The sequence below is a fragment of the Tiliqua scincoides genome, chromosome 2 (genome assembly GCF_035046505.1).
Source record: "Tiliqua scincoides isolate rTilSci1 chromosome 2, rTilSci1.hap2, whole genome shotgun sequence".
NCBI lineage: Eukaryota > Metazoa > Chordata > Lepidosauria > Squamata > Scincidae > Tiliqua > Tiliqua scincoides.
Genome location: NC_089822.1, coordinates 136633301 through 136653330, shown reverse-complemented (window position 1 = coordinate 136653330; position 20030 = coordinate 136633301). Strand labels below are relative to the sequence as shown.

The following is a 20030-nucleotide window of genomic DNA, read 5'->3' as shown; positions in this document are numbered from 1 at the left end:
TGAAACAGCAGCCGCTAATGTCATTCAGCAGCTCACTCTTTTTTCTTTTCTTTTTTTCCCCCAAATATGAGCATTTTTCAATTGCGTTTAACCAGCATAAATGACATGTATTTTCTGTGTGTGTAGTAAACAGTGAGTAATTATGCAAATAGATATAGACTGAGAAATTCCACTCTGTCACAGTAGAACAGAGTGAAAAGTCCCACAAGGATTATTTAATCCAGCTGTATACATAAGTACCCCAATAAAACTCTAGCCATGTTTTGTTCATTGAGGTACTGGCCCCAGATGGGCCATGATTCTGTCAAGCAGTGGGGACCAAGTGAATTGTATCGGCTGCCCCTTGCTGAAGCAGGATGACAGTATTTAACACAGTCTGCTTGATGCTAGTCTGCAGACTGTAAGGGAAATTATTCCACAAGTAGCCTCGTTGACTTTTCAAGGTCTGAGCACCTACAGTGAGCCCATGAGGGCAGCAGATTGTTCTGCTCACAAGTTTCTCTAGATTAGAACACCCAGAGCACTGAGGCCCTGTTGGAGGTCTAGGAATGGATAGATATTAAAAAACTGGTATGCTGCTGACACCCAAATGACAGTTTAAATTCCATCAGGCATGCATACCTATTCACCTGCTCATGCATTAATACCAAAACAATTAAATGTTTTTTTTTTTTTTTCATTCTGATTAATTTAAAAAAAAAAGTCTTGCTTCCAGAATGTCAGCTTTTCTTTTCCTTTTAAAAGAGTTGGGCTCTTAGCTGCTAAATGGATGCCTTTACACCTCTGGTCTTCCACCAGTTTAGCCTGCCACTGGCATTGTGGGAGCTACCTTGGATGTGACCCTGGGACTAGCAAGAGGAAGCCCTGGGTGGCAACCTCATCTGTTGCTTAATTGAATCTGATTCCTGGTGTGTATAAACCAGACTCACACCTAGACCAGGGGTCTCTAAACTTTTCGACCAAAGAGCCACATCAAATATCTGGCACAGTGTCGAGGGCTGGAAAAAAATATATAAAATTTAAACAAATACATTAGAGATGGAACTTAGATGAATGAGTAAATGAATGAATGGGCTCAAATGCCAAGGATTTCTCCAAGCACCAACACAGCCCAAGAAATAAAGCACACACTTAAATGGACCCCCATTCCCCCACCCCACAAGCACAACTGTGGTTGTGTTTGGTCAACTGGCCAGAGGCTCTCAGTAGATCAGAGGCCGGCTGTGGGCCAGATAGAGACTGGCCGCGGGCCGCATTTGGTCCCTGGGCCGGGGTTTAGAGACCCCTGACCTAGACCCATCAAAAATCTTGGTAAGATTACAGCTTCACTGTCATCACTGGGACGAAGGACCAGTGACTGTCTTTTCCTCCTCCAAACTGAATTCACATTCTATCATGACTCTGGTGATCTGGATCTGGAAATTTTCCCTGACGCATCAGTAAACCTTCTAGAAGTGGTGAACTATGTTTTCTGTGCCCTGTTTCCTTTCACATGACACAAAGGTTTGAATGTCATCGCATCATTCAAGAGAGCCGAGAGCTTTTCTGATCCTCTTTTTCTGAAAATGTAACTGGTCAACTTTTGAACATTAGGCCTGTTGAACCTTTTAACAGTTGAGTCGAAGAGATTCATGGTTGGGTGAATAGCAGCAACTGGAGCTTGTCATATCAATGCACTGTAAGGGATTGAAAAGCAGCATCTCCCTAAATTCATTCAGCCACAGAACTGTTCAAGGAACAATAGCCCTAATGTTCAAAGTTTGGCCATCCCTGATACAAGCCTGTATGTGTATAACATATATACATTTCGTACTCACATATATAACACAGGACTACACATAATTACTAATTATTACACATAATTCCTATTACTATCTCTGTGTCATAAAAGTTAGACCTATTCGGGTATATGGGGGTGCTGAATCCAAATATGGCATCAGTTTTACCCAGTTGGCTCTAGTTTTGGGGGTATGGCATAGCCACCTTATATGTTGAATCAGCATATAAGGTGCCTATGCCGTATTCCCCAAACTAGAGCCAGTTGGGCCAAACCGATGCCATTTTTGGATTCAGCACTCAAAAAGGTATCCTAAATTTGTTCAAACATCCTTGGCAACTTAAAAAAAAAAAAGGATTTTTTGTGTGTATTTTTGTTTTTGTTTTGTATACCTATGTAATATATATGTTCCTCTCTCAGAGGTTGAGGTGGCTGTTAAACAGCATGGGGCACAGTCTGCTGTGCTCTAGATGCAGCTCTGAACAAGAGTAACTTTATGGTCCAGTGCTCTGAGGTTGGGAGGAACTGCTAGGTATATGTGAGGTTGTGGTGATTGAGGTGAATCTCCTTAAAGGCCTCCTTCCCAGTTACATGGAGAAGTCCCCTGAGACCTATCCAATAGATCTTGACCCAGAATCTAGGAGGACTGAGGCAAAGCTCTGACTGAGTTCAGCTGATAACAGGCAGGTAAAGATTTATTTAAAGAGTTATTAAAACATAAAAAAGAGAGGTTGGAGAATGCAACGTTGGAAAAAAAAAAAAAAGACCAAACAGAATTGTAAAAGGGCTTCAGCCCAGGAGGTATCCAGGAATGGATCTTACAAGATCATGGGCAATTTCAGGCAAACCTTGGCAGTTGAAAATTTGAGCATCCCTGTGCTAGTGGGACCAGAATTCTGGTTACCTAGAATTCCCTTTCCTTGAGAAGTGCACTCACTTTTCTCCAGTCATTTAGGGCCTTGCCTGTCCTCCAGAAGTTCCCCCCCCCCAAGAACATTAACTGTTTGTGACATTAGTCACTCAAGAGTAATGCATATATTTATCACATTAGCACAGACAGATAGGCTGCTCACTCCTTTAAGTTATTTCACTGGAGCTGGCAGAGCCATTTGAGAACTGGGTCCTTAGAATCCTTGGTGAATTTCTGATTGAAAGACAGCCTTCCGTGTTTCATAGCTTGCTCTATGATGTGCTCTGGTACTTTATGCCATGTCAATAAAAACTACTTCAGTGCTGCATACGTAGTTACGACAGGTGCCAACTCCAATAAGTGGTCTAGCAAATCAAGTTACGTCAGACAGGGGGCATTTCCTCACCTTTCTTATTTTGCCATGCCATGGTTAGATGGCCACAATAACAGTGCTGGATGGTTCAGCAAAAGTGTACCAGATTATCTAGATTTCTGCTGACACCATACCAGAGACAGACAGCCCGATTAGTGCAGGTGACAAAAATCACAACTTTATTCAGTACTGCAGCCAGTTAGACTTTCAGAAGAGCCTTCTTAGAGGGCAAAACACTGTTGTTTACATTCTGGAATTCAAATGTTATTTCTCCCACTCCAGTTAGAAAATCTCTGGCTTCTGACCATGACTTCCATGTGGATAGGAAATCAGCATGCTGAAGTTAGGGGCCAAAAGGTGTCAATGAACCTCCAAAAGTATCATGAATGCTCTGAAGCTGAAATTGCATAAATCCTAGGGAGAGAACCCAACTGAATTGGATTCTGTATCAAGAGCAGTGGCAGTGGACTAGACAGGTGTGTTATAGGACCCCAAAAGAGCACAGGTACCTGGTTCAAATGCAGTGAAATGCATTCAGGTGGCAGCTTCCTGCACTATCTGTTTCATTTTTTTTTTTTCTTAACCTTCATTTGCTTACACTTCACTGAGCACATTTCTGCCTTATGGAGATTAGGCCATCATGATAGATCAGGGATCTCCAAATTATGGCATGGGGGCCACATTTGGCCCACAAGTTTTTATCTGACCCACAGCAACTTGTTCCTTTTGGTCAGAGCATTTGCAACTTTTGACATTTTTACTCATTATATATCATTTCTCAGTTTAAGCATGGCATTGTTTCTTTTTAATGGTCACAGTTCCCCTTTGTCCTGAATCATATCATGCTGATTCCAAAAAAGATCCAAGGAAAACTTATTCAGTCAACATTTCATTCATTCATTTATAAAGCTGATTTTTTTTCAGTCCACGAAAATGTGTAAAATATACAATGTAGGCCCTCATACTGAAAAGATTGGAGACCCCTGTGATAGATGAATAAACATGGGCCCAATCCTAGCCAGCATGCCCTGTGCTAGCCTTCACAAAAGTGCCATAAAGCACTTTGCAGTCCTGCATAGCATAGCATAGCAGTCCTGCATGCTGGAGGGAAGGCCCATGCTGGGCCATGTGTGCTGGTGCAAAGAGCCATACATGTAGGGTGTGATGAGTGCAGGGGTGGGGGAAGGGCAGACTACCTTGAGGCAAGTGACTAGGGATAGACAGAGACCTAGAGACCTAAACCAGCAATCCAGCTGCTAAAGAGGAAAGGATGTTCAAAGCAGAACCTGCCTGGGCTGCTGCTGGCCAATAAAGGAAAAGCTGAGGCCAGGACAGTAGAAGACACAGGGCCAGGAAAGACCAGTGTCTCAAGCTTGACAATAACCTGCCAACTTCTCAGGCAAACATTTTCATTAGCTTATTGCTACATATGAATGTGGCCACTGGATCATTCAGTGCTGCATCTTCCCAGAAATATTGCTGGCTCTCCCTTATAAGCCATAGAGAATTATTCCATTTCTGTTTGAGACCAGTTAGGACATTTTTACCTTGCGAGAGAAAGCAGGGGGATGTCTAATTTAAGAGCTGCATCAAGCAGAGTATGAAAATGGATTTTCAATATATTTTGAAAGCAGTCGACAGCAAAACAGAATGTGCAGGTGACATGTGCAATTTGACTTTTCAGCCTCATTTCTGTCTTTCAACTCTGGGTATGTTTCATGGAGTTCATACAGAAAGCACTGTAGCTAGCAGCCTCCACTGAGGGTCTGCTCCGTTGTGTTGCGTGCCAAGACCCAGGGATGCCTGCTGTCAGCTCAGAGGAGGAAGAAGACATGGGTATGATCCAAAACTTGCAGAAGGTCAAATTCCAGGAGAAGCAGATCTGGGTCAGTGGGTCCAGCAGGAGGAGTACAGTTGCTGTCAAACAAGAGTTGATAAGGGAGTGATCACAAGAGTGATCCTGGGGGTGGATGGGCCAGAAGTGGGTACAGAATCAAGTCAGTCAGGGAATCATAATGGCTATACAACATACAGCCAAGAAAGGAGCAGGAAAGTAAGCAGAGTCCTTGCCCTCAAGACCAAGTGCTCAGATTCAAGACTACACTCCAAGGTCAGGACTTTATTTGGCTGAGTAAGCTAGGACTGGCCTGTGGAGTGAGCTGATAATGTTCCAGGAGGGCAATTCTCAGCCTGGGCAGCACCTGGGCAGCACGCAGAGCTTAAGCTGCAATTCACACTTACAGCAAGATCTACTGCCCATTCAGTGCACTGCCCGGGCAACAGCCATCGCAAATGTGCCATAAGGCACGTTGCAGAGGCCAGGAGGAGCGAGGTACTGGCAGGGAGGCTCACACCACTCAGAGCTGGACCCTCATGCCAGTGGCAGGAGCAGCGTGAGTGTCCACTGGTAATTGCCCCACCAAGTGGCGGGAAGGGAGGGGGAAAGGGAGAGAGGGAGTGTTTCAGGGCAGGGGAGAGTGGCCCATAGGGCATTTCAGGCCCAGGAGGGGATGGGGATGGTGGCAGAGACTGCCACCAGATCCTATCCCCTCTCCCTTGCCTGGAAGCCTGACGCAGGCTTCTCCAATCTACACTAGTAATTTTGCAGGTGAAGATTGAAGATGAACCAAAGGGGTTGTGGGGGCGTTACATGGGGTAAAGGAACCAATGTTCCTGCTCTTGCCCCACAGGATACAGCAGTGGCCATTTAAGGACTTTGGGTCCTTAGCTGGGAGTAGACCCCATTGAACACAATGAGACTTACTTCTGAGCAAACCTGCATAGGATTGCACTGTTAGAGACCGATCCTATGCATGTCTACTCAGAAGTAACTCCCCTTAGAGTCAATGAGGCTTACTCCCAGGAAAGTTTAGATAGGATTGGGCTGTTAGGGCGCAATCCTAATTTGCGCTGGAACAGGCAAGACAGGAGGCTTGCACTGTATCCAGCACAGGATTGTGGCCAGCAGCGGCTTAGCCAGAGGCAAGGGGAAACTTTTTCTCTTACCCCTGGGTAAGGGCTGCTGGCCCCAATGGGTCTCCTTGGACTTGCGCCACCTCCTGAGGTGGCACAAGTCCAAGGAGAGCGGAGCAGCTTGAAGCTGCTCCATTCCCCCCAGGGACGGGGGTTGGGATTCGTCATAACTGCCGGATCCCAGCCCCGTCTCCCTCTCCTCACCTGCCCACCCCGGGGCTGCCCATCGCCCTCCCTCCCCCCACCCAGGAACTCCTCCTCCCCGCCCCCCACGCCTACCTTTTCCGCTTGTCTCGGCGACACAAGCAGCTGAGGGAGAGCCGGCGCGGAAGCATCTGTCAGCCTCTGCAGGCCGGTGCTTCTGAGAGCGCCAGCCTGGCTTCCCCTCAAGGAGGTGCAAACGTGCTTTATGGCACGTCTGCAACCCTCCCAGGCCGGCCCAAAGGACTTGGGCTGGCCAAACTCAAGGTTAGGATTGCGCCCTTAGTCTGTTAAGCTTGCAAGGAGCCAAAGCATTGGTAGCCCAGCAGGATAAAGTATCAGAGCCTGACTACTAGAAACCCTGGTTTGACACACAAGCCCCTCCCAACAGCTTGGATTCAAGCAAGCAAGCCTGTGTTGAAATATTAAAGCAAATCTGCTCTTTCTTTGCCATGCATACTAATGTCAAGGCAATAAACCAGAGGGCAAATGCAAATCTCAACTGCATGTTCCCCCTCCCAGGCATTAGTAAGTGGCTTTACGTGACAAATAGAAACTTTTCTCATTCTGATTTGAAATTAAAAAGAGCCCATAAAACACCTGTATTGGAGAGCAGACACTATTTAAGGTCACCCTTCAGTTCTATCGTGCAATCACCATAATGTAACTTTTCTTACAAGAAAACAAGGAAAGAAACAAGACCTTTAAACACAGTCATTAGTATTACAGATAAAATGACACTGCAGCAATGTTAATTATTGCAGTGCCAAAGTATTATAGAATATAATATGTAATTGTCAAAGGCCTTCCTGTTAAATTAAAGTGCAACAAAGCATACCATTGCTGCATTTCCCTCTGATTAATACAAATTAACATAATTTAAATGTATTGTTTTTATCCAGCCTAGTGATTGAAAAAAATAATGTTGAGAAATATGATGCAGTGTTGAATAGAATTCAAGCAGAAAAGGTGTCCAGGCACAATCCACTTGGAAGGTCTCCTGAAAAAATCCTCAGTGGAATGAATGGAATCCACACAAGGGCTCTACTCTTGAGCAGCTCTCAGTTACTTCACTGGGACTTGTCCAGGAGATTTTCCAGATAAGGTGTACATTTTGTACCTATAGTAACATCAAGAAGGAGGATGTTCATATTCTTTATTTTTATATCCCTGTTTTCACAAAGGTTTGTTTCCTATAAAGTGGGCAAGCTGATTTGTTTCTTGAGGGTCCACCCCTCCTCGTTTACTTGGAAACTATGTTTATATAAGTCAACAACATCTTTCATTAATGGCCCAATCCTATCTTTCCCCCTCCCCAATAATGTAGCGGCACCAAAATGGCAACCGCTGGGGGGCAGTTGTGGAAGTCTCCTCCAAGTAAGCGAACAATTGTTCCCTTACCAAGGGGCAAGCTTCCACAGCACGGGCAGGTCTACTCAGATCAGTGCTAGCTAAATAACTGGCACAGTTCTGTATCGACCAACGTTATGGGATAAGGGTCAGGGAAGGGGGTTAGGGTTAGGCAGCCACTGCTGCCGCCGAACCAGCCCCTCCTCATGCCTGATCTGCCCTCCCCCACTCCCTCCTGCCTCTCCTGCTGACCTACCTGCTCCATCAAGCGGTGGGAGAGACTGGGGTCTAAGAATTTCTTATCTGCGTCACTGATGATGGTTGAGTGTAGTACAAGAATACTGCAACACAATTAGCCATTACATACTATTCAAGGGAGGGCCTTGAATGCTTCAGTAGTGAGAATCAGTAGCTGTGATCCAAAGGACTAATGTGTGCATGAAGGAACTGCTCTACTTTCCTTAGATCCTTAGAAGCAGCGTCTCCCATCTAAGGCTAAGGCTGCAATCCTAACCTCACTTTCCTCAGAATAAGTCCCATTGAACACAATAGGACTTACTTCTGAGTAGACCTAGTTAGGATTGTGCCCTTAGTTCATGACAGGTACCTAAGACTTGGTAAGTTCATAATAGGTACCAAAAATCTTTTGTCTCCTTGAACTGTATGCCCAATATATCTTGAAGGAAGAGGTACAGACCATATATGTTGTGTGAAAGAACCACCTGTGTCAAGAATTTAGCCTACTTCCCCACCTCCCAAATATTTGCAAGGGGTTATTACATATTTTTGATTCCTTGTTTCAAAGCTAGTCTTCTCAAAGCCAATTGTTTTTATAAATTTTTCAGTGAGAATAAATGAGTTGAATTTCTGATATGTTTAAATATAATGTAAATAATTTATCCGTTGCTTGAAATATTCTCCTTTCCTGGGCCCAAAATTCTGTAATGAAGCCATTATTCAAGTCTCATGTAAGGAATACTTTCAAATTCTTACTTATTTAGAGGCAAACTAATCACATTTATTGTGCTCCCCACACACTTCTGGCTAAAATGTGTATATATTTTACATGAAATATGTATACTTATTAAAATAATTCCATATATAGTTGAATGCTGCAAGCAGAAAAATGAAGCCCTGTAGAGTTTGTGAATTTACTTTTTTTTTAAAGTGTTTGGGGGGGGGGGGAACCAGGTGAGTTGAGATTTAGCAATTTCATATTATTTATTCCATTTTGTTTAGGTCAGTGGGACAATGTATAATACAGGGAGGCATGTTTCTCTACGACTGGACAAAGAACATTTGGTCAACATCTCTGGAGGGCCCATGACATACAGTCACCGCTTGGAAGAGATCCGGTTACATTTTGGAAGTGAAGACAGCCAAGGTTCAGAACACCTACTGAATGGACAAGCTTTCTCTGGGGAGGTACGTCAATGTACTTAGAGATCAAAAGAGAGGTGGAAAAATAGCATAATGGAACATTATGGGGCCGGGGGGCTCTTTGTTTTCTGTCTATGCCCTCAGCGGTCACTTGATGTTTTATGCTACATGATACACAAAAACCAGCAAACCAACAAATATTGTAACAATAAAGAAGACATTCAACAGCTAGGATACATTTGTGCCCATTTGGATATACATATGCTTTAGGGCACAATCCTAACCAGGTCTACTCAGATGTAAGTCCTATTTTGTTCAATGTGGCTTACTCTGAGGAAAGTGTGGTTAGGATTTCAGTCTTAGTGCTCATCTTTTATTTTGTATCCTATTGATTTTGCTTGTGGAAATTGAAAAAATCAGATTTTGTATTGTGGATAGGTATGGAACTCAGAATCCTGGAAAGAAATAAAGGTTAGGGTTGGAACAGTTAGATCAGTGGTTTTCAAACCATGATTTGGGGAATTCTGAGATAGTTTGGAAGCTCATCAGAAGTTCCTCAATGGAAAAAAAAAGTTAGTAATAACAGACACACTTCTCTAAAGGACTACTGGTCCAACTCTTTGGTTGTTTTTTTGAAATCTGCAGCCATGTGAGACTGTTGGTCTCACTCTCACCCCACCTCAACTGAGAAGAAACCCAGCAGGCCAAGACAGAACTGGCATTAACTGGGTGTGTGTCCTTTAATATATATTATATATATGCAGCAGACAGCTCAGAATTTCTCAGCAGACAAGTTAATGTGGAAAGGGCTTCTTGAACATAGAAAGTTTGAAACCTCTATGGTTGAGATAGAAGTACAAGGATTGGGACTCCTGAAGTAGAGGTTTTAATTAATAGAAACACTATAGTTTGATGTACAAACCGAGGCTTCTGTGTCCAGAATTGTCATCAAGAAAGAAACACATTTTTGGGTTCCCAGGCCACAATCCAAAAAACTGTTCAGAATATTGGGTGCATATATATAGAGAGGCCATCAAAATATATAAGCACCATAATAATATGAACAGAAAAGAGGAAACACTTAACCTCAGCCTTGCCTGGACTCCTGTGCTCAGTAAAACCAAGATTTTAAGATTCAGTAAGGAACACATTGAAGGAATAGGGGCCTTTTAGAAAGTTGGAAAGGAACGGCCAGGTGATGAACATGGTGATGTGGTAATTGGGGTGGGAGTGACCAGCAATTGGCTGATTGAAAATGCTTGAGTATAAAAATCCTCAATCTTTCCTTTACATTTTGATAGGACCAAGTTTTGCTGGAGGCAGGCCTATGGTTAGGGTTCTTTTCCTCTGAGCTTTAGGCTAGGATAATTGCTTCAGTTTTTGGCTTATGAGGCAGTAGGGCAATACTGAGTTTTGGGATAGAGTAGTCAGATCTTCTCTTGAAAAAACCACACACAGTTGGGGTGAAATGCTGGGAAACATTCAGATTTTTTTTAAAATTGTGGCCTGGGGACCCCAAAATGCATTTCTTTCTTGATGACACTATAATTTCCATGCAGTTAGTAACTCCATGTAGTTTTCAAGGTTTTCTTCACAACCAGAAGGAGAAGAAACTAAATCAGCCAGGAAAATCTCTTGTAGAAGCCCTGTAATTATACATTTATCCAATTCATTTCAGTGGAACTTTCTGCCTGCAACAAAGTTGTGGGAAGTCTTGTTAGGACTGGCCCTAGCATGTACTGAGTCCCAGCAGAAGTTGGAGGCACTTTAGCAGTATTACCTTGACTGCCAACTATTGCTGTGGAAACCATCAGAAGGACATGTTGTAAGATCAGTCTAGTTCCAAAGTCAAAGTGGCCAACATCAATGACAGAGAATCTGTCCATGGATGGCTGAGGAGGCATGAAGGCAGGACTAGGAAAGGCAAGAGGGAGGATTTCAGCTCAGGAGGTGTAAACACAGGTGAAGATAGCAGAAGCATTAGACTACCTGTTACCCAAGGAAGAACCAAGCACTGGTCTAGAATGTCTCATGACCTGCTAGGGTCATCAGAAAATCTGAAAGTGGATGCAAACACAGAGTACAGAGGGGAGGCACCTTTCTAGAACATTGGTTTTCTTTTGAGGGGAAGGCTGCCAAAATTTTATCTGAGATCAGTTGGGCTGATACATTTGCAGGAGATATCCCTCATGAATTGTGCTGCATGCACATTTCAGTTGAAGCAGTTATACACTGAATACTGTAGTCCATACTCCACACAGTACAACTCAGAGTCTCCTGAGAGTTATAACCTATGTGATAACTAAAAGGAACAGTCAACTTAAACATGAGAATATAGAAGAGCCCTGCTGGATCAAGCCAAGGGCCCACCTAGTACAGATTTCTGTATCTCACAGTGACTCATCAGATATTCATGCTAAATTGTCTCTCTAATTGTCCATTAATTGAATGGTCTCTCTGGATCAGCAGCAACTTTAAAAGCAGCAGGGCGTCACATGTCTACTCTCCAAGATTGATTTGGGGGTTCATATATTTTTAGATATGGGTGTAACTTTCTAGTAAATGCTCATATACATAAAGAATGAGAGCTATATGACTTGTAGCAAATATTTACAAAAGGTCCGTTCTTGTTATCCTCCTGGAACCACCCAAAGATTCTTGCAACAGAACATTTTATCTTGCTGAAGATGAATTGCCCTCTAACAGCCTGTACCATCTATCACCGACTGGTGATAGTCAATTAATGCCTGGGGTTTTCATTGGCATTGTGGAATAACACATATGTAAAGCATAGCAGATTAATTGCACCCTTGTCAAACGATGTTATTATAATTGATGGTAATCATTTTCTTTGTTTCACAAACTTGTGCAGCTGTATAACAAAGTTGGGAAGACTATTTCAATGAGACATTATTCATGTCTTGAACTTCTGTGTTCCTACTTTAAATTCTTTGGTTTGTTTGTTGAGCTTAATAGTTATCTTTTTAAAGAAGTGAGAATTATCCTCTACTCCTGTCCAGTGGAACTTGGTCTGTGAAACATGTCTACTCAAAATCGAATGAAAGCCATAATCTGATGTATTACCACTCCCTATTACTATGCATTCACTCTACCTAGTTTAGAACATGATGGACAGATCGTTAACAAGGGGTAACTACAGTAACTACAAAGATCACATCATGTCACCATTGACCTTAACAGTAGTATAACCTCCTCCACAGCCATTTGCACCTGATACCTTCTTTGCTGCTTTTTAGGCGCCAGACACAAGCCATCTTTTTCTCCAGTGCCTTTAATGTCTGAGATGCTTTTGCTGTTTTGATATTCTAATTGGATTTACTGATTAGTTTTCTCTGCTCTTTATAATAGTCGGGAAGGATTTATTGCTGCTTTTATCTTTTTTCTTTAACATAGGTATTTTCAGCTGCCTTGAAACTGTGCATGATAAGGCAGAGTAAAATGCTTATAAATTAAATTAAATTTAAATTAAGAAAGGATCATAAAGAATAGACCAAGTGTAAAATGCAAGCTATATACCTCAACTTTATTAAAAGTTTTTTTAGATATGATAAAAATAATGCAATGTTCATGCAAAAGATAAGAAAGATGCATTAATAAAATACACTGTAACTTTATCAAGCACTTGGATAGTCTACTGTTTTCAGCTCAAAGGGGGCCAGATGTTGCATTGGCCTGATTAGAGCGATAACAACATTCCCATAAAAATCTGGTGGAAAATTGTGCTTTGCTTGCCGAATTTGTCCTGCAGATTTCACTCGTCCCCAGTTTGCAACTGGCAAATGTTGTCCTGGATGCTATAGACAGGCACCTGCTGAACACAGCACGTCCGATGTGCTGAATATTGCCATTGTCTAAGCATTGCCTTTCCAATTACACCACAGAAGCTAGTTCAAGTAAGACAAACACACACTTTAGGGAATGTATTGCAATTCTGGTATGACTGCTCTGGCTTCCGCAAGAGAGAGACCCAATGGGAAGCCCAAATGAAAATCCAATCCAAGAGAAATCCATATGTAACCCCACTCCACCTATTGCCAAACCAATTTTGGGAACTGAACATTTTCTGAAAGGTTGTCCAATATAAAATGAATAGTATACAAAACCTTGTGTTAATTTATTGATTGCTTATTTAAAAGATTTCTACCCCACCTCTCCTCTGCTGAAAGCAGATGCAAAATGAGGAGATGAATATAGCAGCGCTTTAGTGCAATTCTTGGTGATTCAGAGTGTTTACTATCCTCTGCATTCATGTCAAGAAAATGGAAAACTGATCAATTTACAGTGTCTTTTGCTAAGGGGCCCTTTACACATTTTTCAAAAGGCCTGGGAGATACTATTACCAATCATCTGGGCAGATAATAGCACCAATTGTCCTTTCAGGCGAAGGGGACAGGCAACCCAATCCTAAAGGCGCTGCCGGGTGCAGTGGTGCCAAAGCAACTACTGCTGCATCCTGCAGCAATCACCGGAGATCTTCTTGGAGGAAGGTCTTCTTGGGGGAAGGTTTTCTTGGGGGAAGCCCCAAGCCCCACAACGGGACTTCTCAAGTTAGCACAAGCTGTTTTACCGGCGCAGAGTTGAGAGACTCCATGTCAGGCCTTCCAGCCTGACATGGAATTCAGGATCTGGTAGAGCAGAGCTTCACTGGTCCCACCCTCATTTCACCCCGGGTCCCTTACTTTGAAGATGCCTCTGTGACTGCCCCCCCACTGCAGAATTCAGCACACATCCTGTTGGCATAGCTGCATCCGCACTGGATTGTTGGTTAAGACTGGGCCCTAAAACAGCACAAAGAGGTTTCTCCAAAGGAAAGAAAAATCATAATTAACTTTGCAATAAAATTAATTATAAATACACTTTTTTTAATTCCTGTGGATACATTTTTACTTACGTTTAATGTGATCTCTAACCAGAGCTTAGGGATATGTTTCTAGCTAGCTAGACCCCAGCACTGTTGTTGACATATTTCAGTAACCAGGAAGAGAAATATATGTGCAAGCTCTCTGTTTGTCTTATTCCCAGACTGAACTGACACCCTGTGTATGAAAAGAAAAAGAAAAAAACCCTGATGAATTTTAGCATTTCTCCTGCTGAAATCCAAATCTGCAAATTGCCACCAGCCTTTTGCATTACATTCCACAGCTTTTTGCTGGAAAATGACACAGGTCAATTTTAAGTATGTCCGCTCAAAGATAAGTTTACTATACCTCAGTACTTATTAACATAGAAAATTAAGCCTCGGAGGAACTATCCAGAAGTGGGAACATATGTCTAATGTAAGGGTGGTACAGAGAAACCTACATAAGAACAGCCCCACTGGATCAGGCCATAGGCCCATCTAGTCCAGCTTCCTGTATCTCACAGCAGCCCACCAAATGCCCCAGGGAGCACACCAGATAACAAGAGACCTCATCCCGGTGCCCTCCCTTGCATCTGGCATTCTGACATAACCCATTTCTAAAATCAGGAGGTTGCGCATACACATCATGGCTTGTACCCCATAATGGATTTTTCCTCCAGAAACTTGTCCAATCCCCTTTTAAAGGCGTCTAGGCTAGACGCCAGCACCACATCCTGTGGCAAGGAGTTCCACAGACCGACCACACGCTGAGTGAAGAAATATTTTCTTTTGTCTGTCCTAACCCGCCCAACACTCAATTTTAGTGGATGTCCCCTGGTTCTGGTATTATGTGAGAGTGTAAAGAGCATCTCCCTATCCACTCTGTCCATCCGCTGCATAATTTTGTATGTCTCAATCATGTCCCCCCTCAGGCGTCTCTTTTCTAGGCTGAAGAGGCCCAAACGCCGTAGCCTTTCCTCATAAGGAAGGTGCCCCAGCCCCGTAATCATCTTAGTCGCTCTCTTTTGCATCTTTTACATTTCCACTATGTCTTTTTTGAGATGCGGCGACCAGAACTGGACACAATATTCCAGGTGTGGCCTTACCATCGATTTGTACAACGGCATTATAATACTAGCCGTTTTGTTCTCAATACCCTTCCTAATGATCCCAAGCATAGAATTGGCCTTCTTCACTGCCGCCGCACATTGGGTCGACACTTTCATCGACCTGTCCACCACCACCCCAAGATCTCTCTCCTGATCTGTCACAGACAGCTCAGAACCCATCAGCCTATATGTGAAGTTTTGATTTTTTGCCCCAATGCGCATGACTTTACACTTACTTACATTGAAGCGCATCTGCCATTTTGCTGCCCATTCTGCCAGTCTGGAGAGATCCTTCTGGAGCTCCTCACAATCACTTCTGGTCTTCACCACTCGGAAAAGTTTGGTGTCGTCTGCAAACTTAGCCACTTCACTCTGTAGACTGCAGATTAATGCTCAACCTCTGTAGACTGCAGATTAATGCTCAACATCAGCAACAGAAGCCAGTACAGTCATGCATCAAATAACTAGAGAGATAAAACACAAATTAAAAATTGTGATTATATTTTAGGAGGCAGATTGGGGTTAATTTTAGGGGCTTCATGGAATAGTACATAAGAACAGCCCCACTGGATCAGGCCATAGGCCCATCTAGTCCAGTTTCCTGTATCTCACAGCAGCCCACCAAATGCCCCAGGGAGCACACCAGATAACAAGAGACCTCATCCTGGTGCCCTTCCTTGCATCTGTCCTTCTGACATAGCCCATTTCTAAAATCAGGAGGTTGCGCATACACATCATGGCTTGTAAACCGTAATGGATTTTTCCTCCAGAAACTTGTCCAATCCCCTTTTAAAGGCGTCCAGGCCAGATGCCATCACCACATCCTGTGGCAAGGAGTTCCACAGACCGACCACGCGCTGAGTAAAGAAATATTTTCTCTTGTCTGTTCTAACTCTCCCAACACTCAATTTTAGTGGATGTCCCCTGGTTCTGATGTTATGTGAGAGTGTAAAGAGCATCTCTCTATCCACTTTATCCTTCCCATGCATAATTTTATATGTCTCAATCATGTCCCCCCTCAGGCGCCTCTTTTCTAGGCTGAAGAGGCCCAAACACCGTAGCCTTTCCTCATAAGGAAGGTGCCCCAGCCCCGTAATCACCTTAGTTGCTCTCTTTTGCAACTTTTCCATTTCCACTATGTCTTTTTTGAGATGCGGCGACCAGAACTGGACACAATACTCCAGGTGTGGCCTTACCATCGATTTGTACAACGACATTATAATATTAGCTGTTTTGTTCTCAATACCTTTTCTAATGATCCCAAGCATAGAATTGGCCTTCTTTACTGCCACCACACATTGGGTTGACATTTTCATCGACCTGTCCACCACCACCCCAAGATCTCTCTCCTGATCTGTCACAGATAGCTCAGAACCCATCAGCCTATATGTGAAGTTTTGATTTTTTGCCCCAATGCGCATGACCTTACACTTACTGACACTGAAACACATCTGCCATTTTGCTGCCCATTCTGCCAGTCTGGAGAGATCCTTTTGGAGCTCCTCACAATCACTTCTGGTCTTCACCGCTTGGAAAAGTTTGGTGTCATCTGCAAACTTAGCCACCTCACTGCTCACCCCTGTCTCCAGGTCATTTATGAAGAGGTTGAAAAGCACATGTCCCAGGACAGATCCTTGGGGCACACCGCTTTTCACCTCTCTCCATTGTGAAAATTGCCCACTGACACCCAGTCTCTGTTTCCTGGTCTTCAACCAGGTCTCAATCCAGGAGAGGACCTGCCCTCTAATTCCACTGCATGGGAGAAGGTCCATCATGGGGGTAACACGGCGGCCTCCCACGCCAGGTGACACAAACCATAGTGACACCACTGACTGAGAGGCCATTCAAAATGCAGGAAGCAACACAAATCTAATAAAGGATAGAAGAGACAGTGGAAGCAGCAGCAGATGAGTTTCTGAAAGGCTTTTGCCCTGACATCTCTATAAACGCCATTGCCTAAAACAAAGCCAAACCTCAACGTTATGCAGCCTTAATTGTTAATCTGTTGACGAACAATTAAAAAAGGCTTCAGAAGCAAACATGAACTAATTGCTGTGCTCGATTTCATTTACTTGATTTTCATCTCCCATTAGGAGTTAGTGTCATTTGTGGCAAACTGTCCTGAAATAAGTTATGTCCACTTGCCGGGAAAGAGACACAGTGGGGTGGAGACAAAAGAGATTCCTTCAGTTTGGAAGGTAAAAAAAGGTGGAACAGACCACAGTTAATGAACCAGGAAGGAATATGGGTCAGTAATAACCCTGCAAAAATGCCAGCCAAATAATCCTGGTCTCAGACCATTGTACTCCATGACCATTGCTTTTTATAAGACTCCTGTTGGAGTTTAGCACTAGCCTTCTGTTAAGATGAGCCACAAAAAACCAACCATCAGAACAGTAGCTTAAAAAAGGAACTGTGTCTCTGCCTGTATGTTCCTATGGCAATGAGATATGGCCCTTTATTTTGGAACAGTTTTTAAAATTGTTTCCCTTTTTGAAAAACTAAGCAGAGAATGAGTGAATAGGCAGATAAAACATACTTGTGAAGCTCTAAAAAATAACAATAGCTGAAAAGCAAAAAGAGCTGGCTGCTCTTCAGAAGCTCAGGAAGAAGGGCATGGCTGACAGCTAATCCAGCATTCAGCTTGATGAAATGCGTGCCTGGCATGCGCATTACCAGGCTTGGAAGACGCCAGGCTCATGCCACGGGTGAAGAACTTGCTGTGGCTTCTCTGTAAAGGACACATCTGTTTTCATCCTTGTGTGCTCAACCCTATAACAACAACCCCTGACATCTGTTCATTAGCCTGATTGGCTTCACAGTATGAACCACCATCCCTGTGGCCTCAGACAGATTTGAGGAAAGATCAACAATGACCCTACAACTAAGTGTTCTAGAACATAGACCAGGATGCAAGGAGCTACCTTAGGCAAGCTCAAAAGTTTTATAACAGATAAAGCTGAACCAAAAGTTCTGCCCGTAATACCTTATCTTGTGACAACAGTTCTGCCATTGGCTGCCATTCTCTGCCCCCCAGAATTTTTTTTGTTTTACTTCCTTGGTTTCTAATGTAGCAAATTGGGAGAGGCTTTCTAAAAAACACAAGCCCTAAACTCCTGTGCACCCAGAATTAGTTCCCCGCAATGCTATGATCCAGTTTGTTTTTCCTTTTTTATATATGATTGCAGTTATTCTTTTTTTTTTTTTGTGATGGTTTTGAAATCCAAGTAGTGTGATAAGTATCATCATAGAGCCCTGGGTCTTACATGTAAGGTTGTGCTTGTCTCAGTACTACTTGAGAAGAAAAATTACATTCTGTGTACAGGTTTCATTATACAAATAGCGTTTTACGATGAGCTTATATGAACACTAAGCAGTTCTGTGTGATGTACATTCAGGTTTCCATAACACAGATATTTGTGTTTCTGCTCACTTGAAGAGCATGAAGGAAAAACAACGTTACTGTCTTTCAGGAAAAGATTTATGTTTCATATGGAAGGGTTAAGTGTGCATTTTATGGGAAAACTGATGAAACTGGGGAAGGCTCACACTTACAGCTGTAGCAAAATGAAAATATACGTGTGTTTTTTCTTGATTATTCATACAAACATCTTCTGTGATGAGACTCCAAGCCTGGAAAAAGATTTCAGATTTTAAAGCATCAATATTACATTTTTTTTTTGGTCAGGGCTGGCCCAACACCTCCTAGCACCTATTCCCACATTTGCTCAGATATATGTGTAAATTGTCTGTCTATTGTAGGGAAAGAAGCAACCTACAAACTTTCAACTATCAACAAACACACTTACATGTGTTCAGGCACCCCTGTATCTGCGGGACCTTTATCTGCTGTTTCACTTATCCACGGTTCTCAAATTCCCTGTCACACTCATGACTCACCTCTCTTCATTTGCATCCGCTTTGCAAAAGGAAGATTTTTCCCCTTTTGCTTTGGAAAAGGAAGCAATAGCAAGAACTTAGACTTGTACAAAGTTTCTTGAACTGTGGGTTGGGACCCACTAGGTGGGTCACAAGCCAATTGCAGGTGGGTCCCCATTCATATTTCATTTTTAAACTATTAGACTTGATGCTACCAGGGTATGTGACTGCATTTGGGGAAATGTTACAGACCTGTACTTTTTAAGGAGTTACTACATATATTCTTTTAACCATGACAGTAAATGGGACTTACTCCTGAGTAAGTGTGCTTAGGATTGCAGCCTAGGATTGTTAAAAAATTTCCTGCTTGATGATGTCACTTCCAGTCATGACATCACTTCTGGTAGGCCCTGACAGATTCTAATTCTAAAACCTGGGTCCTGGTGCTAACTGTGTGAGAACCACTGTGCTAGGGGAACTGTACAAGAGGCAACAGTGAGAATGCTAACTGGAAGCAGACAGCAGGAACCTAGAATCAGAGCTGATAGAGGAACACTAGAAGAGGTGACAGTGAGAACGCTAACAGGAAGCAGAGATCAGCATTCTTGCTGTTGTCTGCTCTCTCTGCTGTCCACTTCTTGTTAGCATTCTCACGATCTTAACACCCACCATTTGCACATACTCTACAGATGCTTGAGTGATGTTCTGGTTGGCTGCTTCTGAGTGGACAGTCACCAAAGTGTTTCAAGGCTGGAAGGAGCCATTGGGTGAGGCACTGCAGGGGGCATTGAGGGAAGCACATCCGTCCAAGGAGGAAGAAGGAAGGAAGGAAGAACTTTCTGTAATTTTTAAAATATTTTTGATCTGCACATAATTGAAACTGTGGTTAGAGGACCTGTAGAAATGGGAGGGGGGGCAGGAGTTTACTGCAATAACAAATATAAAATTGCTGGGCCTCAATTTCATTAAATTAGTTGAGGGCTCATTTAGGGAACTTGTAGTCCCAATGCCATTCCAGTGGGAAAAAGACACTGCACCAGGGTTTGGAGCACCACCAGTGCTTTCCTCCATCCCTAAGATAAGTGTTTGGATGTGGCTGGAGGAAAGTAGATGGCAATGGCTTGGAGTGCCCAACCATTGCTGCCTGTTTTTCTACCTCCCCTGCCCCCCATCCCAGGCCAACGTGGATGCTAGGTGCCAGAGAGAGGCAGCAAGGC

The 20030-nt window shown here is 43.2% G+C and overlaps 1 protein-coding gene across 1 annotated transcript in view; it reads left to right on the top strand.

The window, feature by feature from the left end:
• Nucleotides 1-20030, top strand: part of CA10 (carbonic anhydrase 10) — a 365626-nt gene that overhangs the window by 273781 nt on the left and 71815 nt on the right. The window contains exon 4 of the mRNA XM_066617463.1: nt 8824-9009. Coding sequence (XP_066473560.1) covers nt 8824-9009 — 186 coding nt within the window. The remainder of the gene's footprint in view (nt 1-8823; nt 9010-20030) is intronic.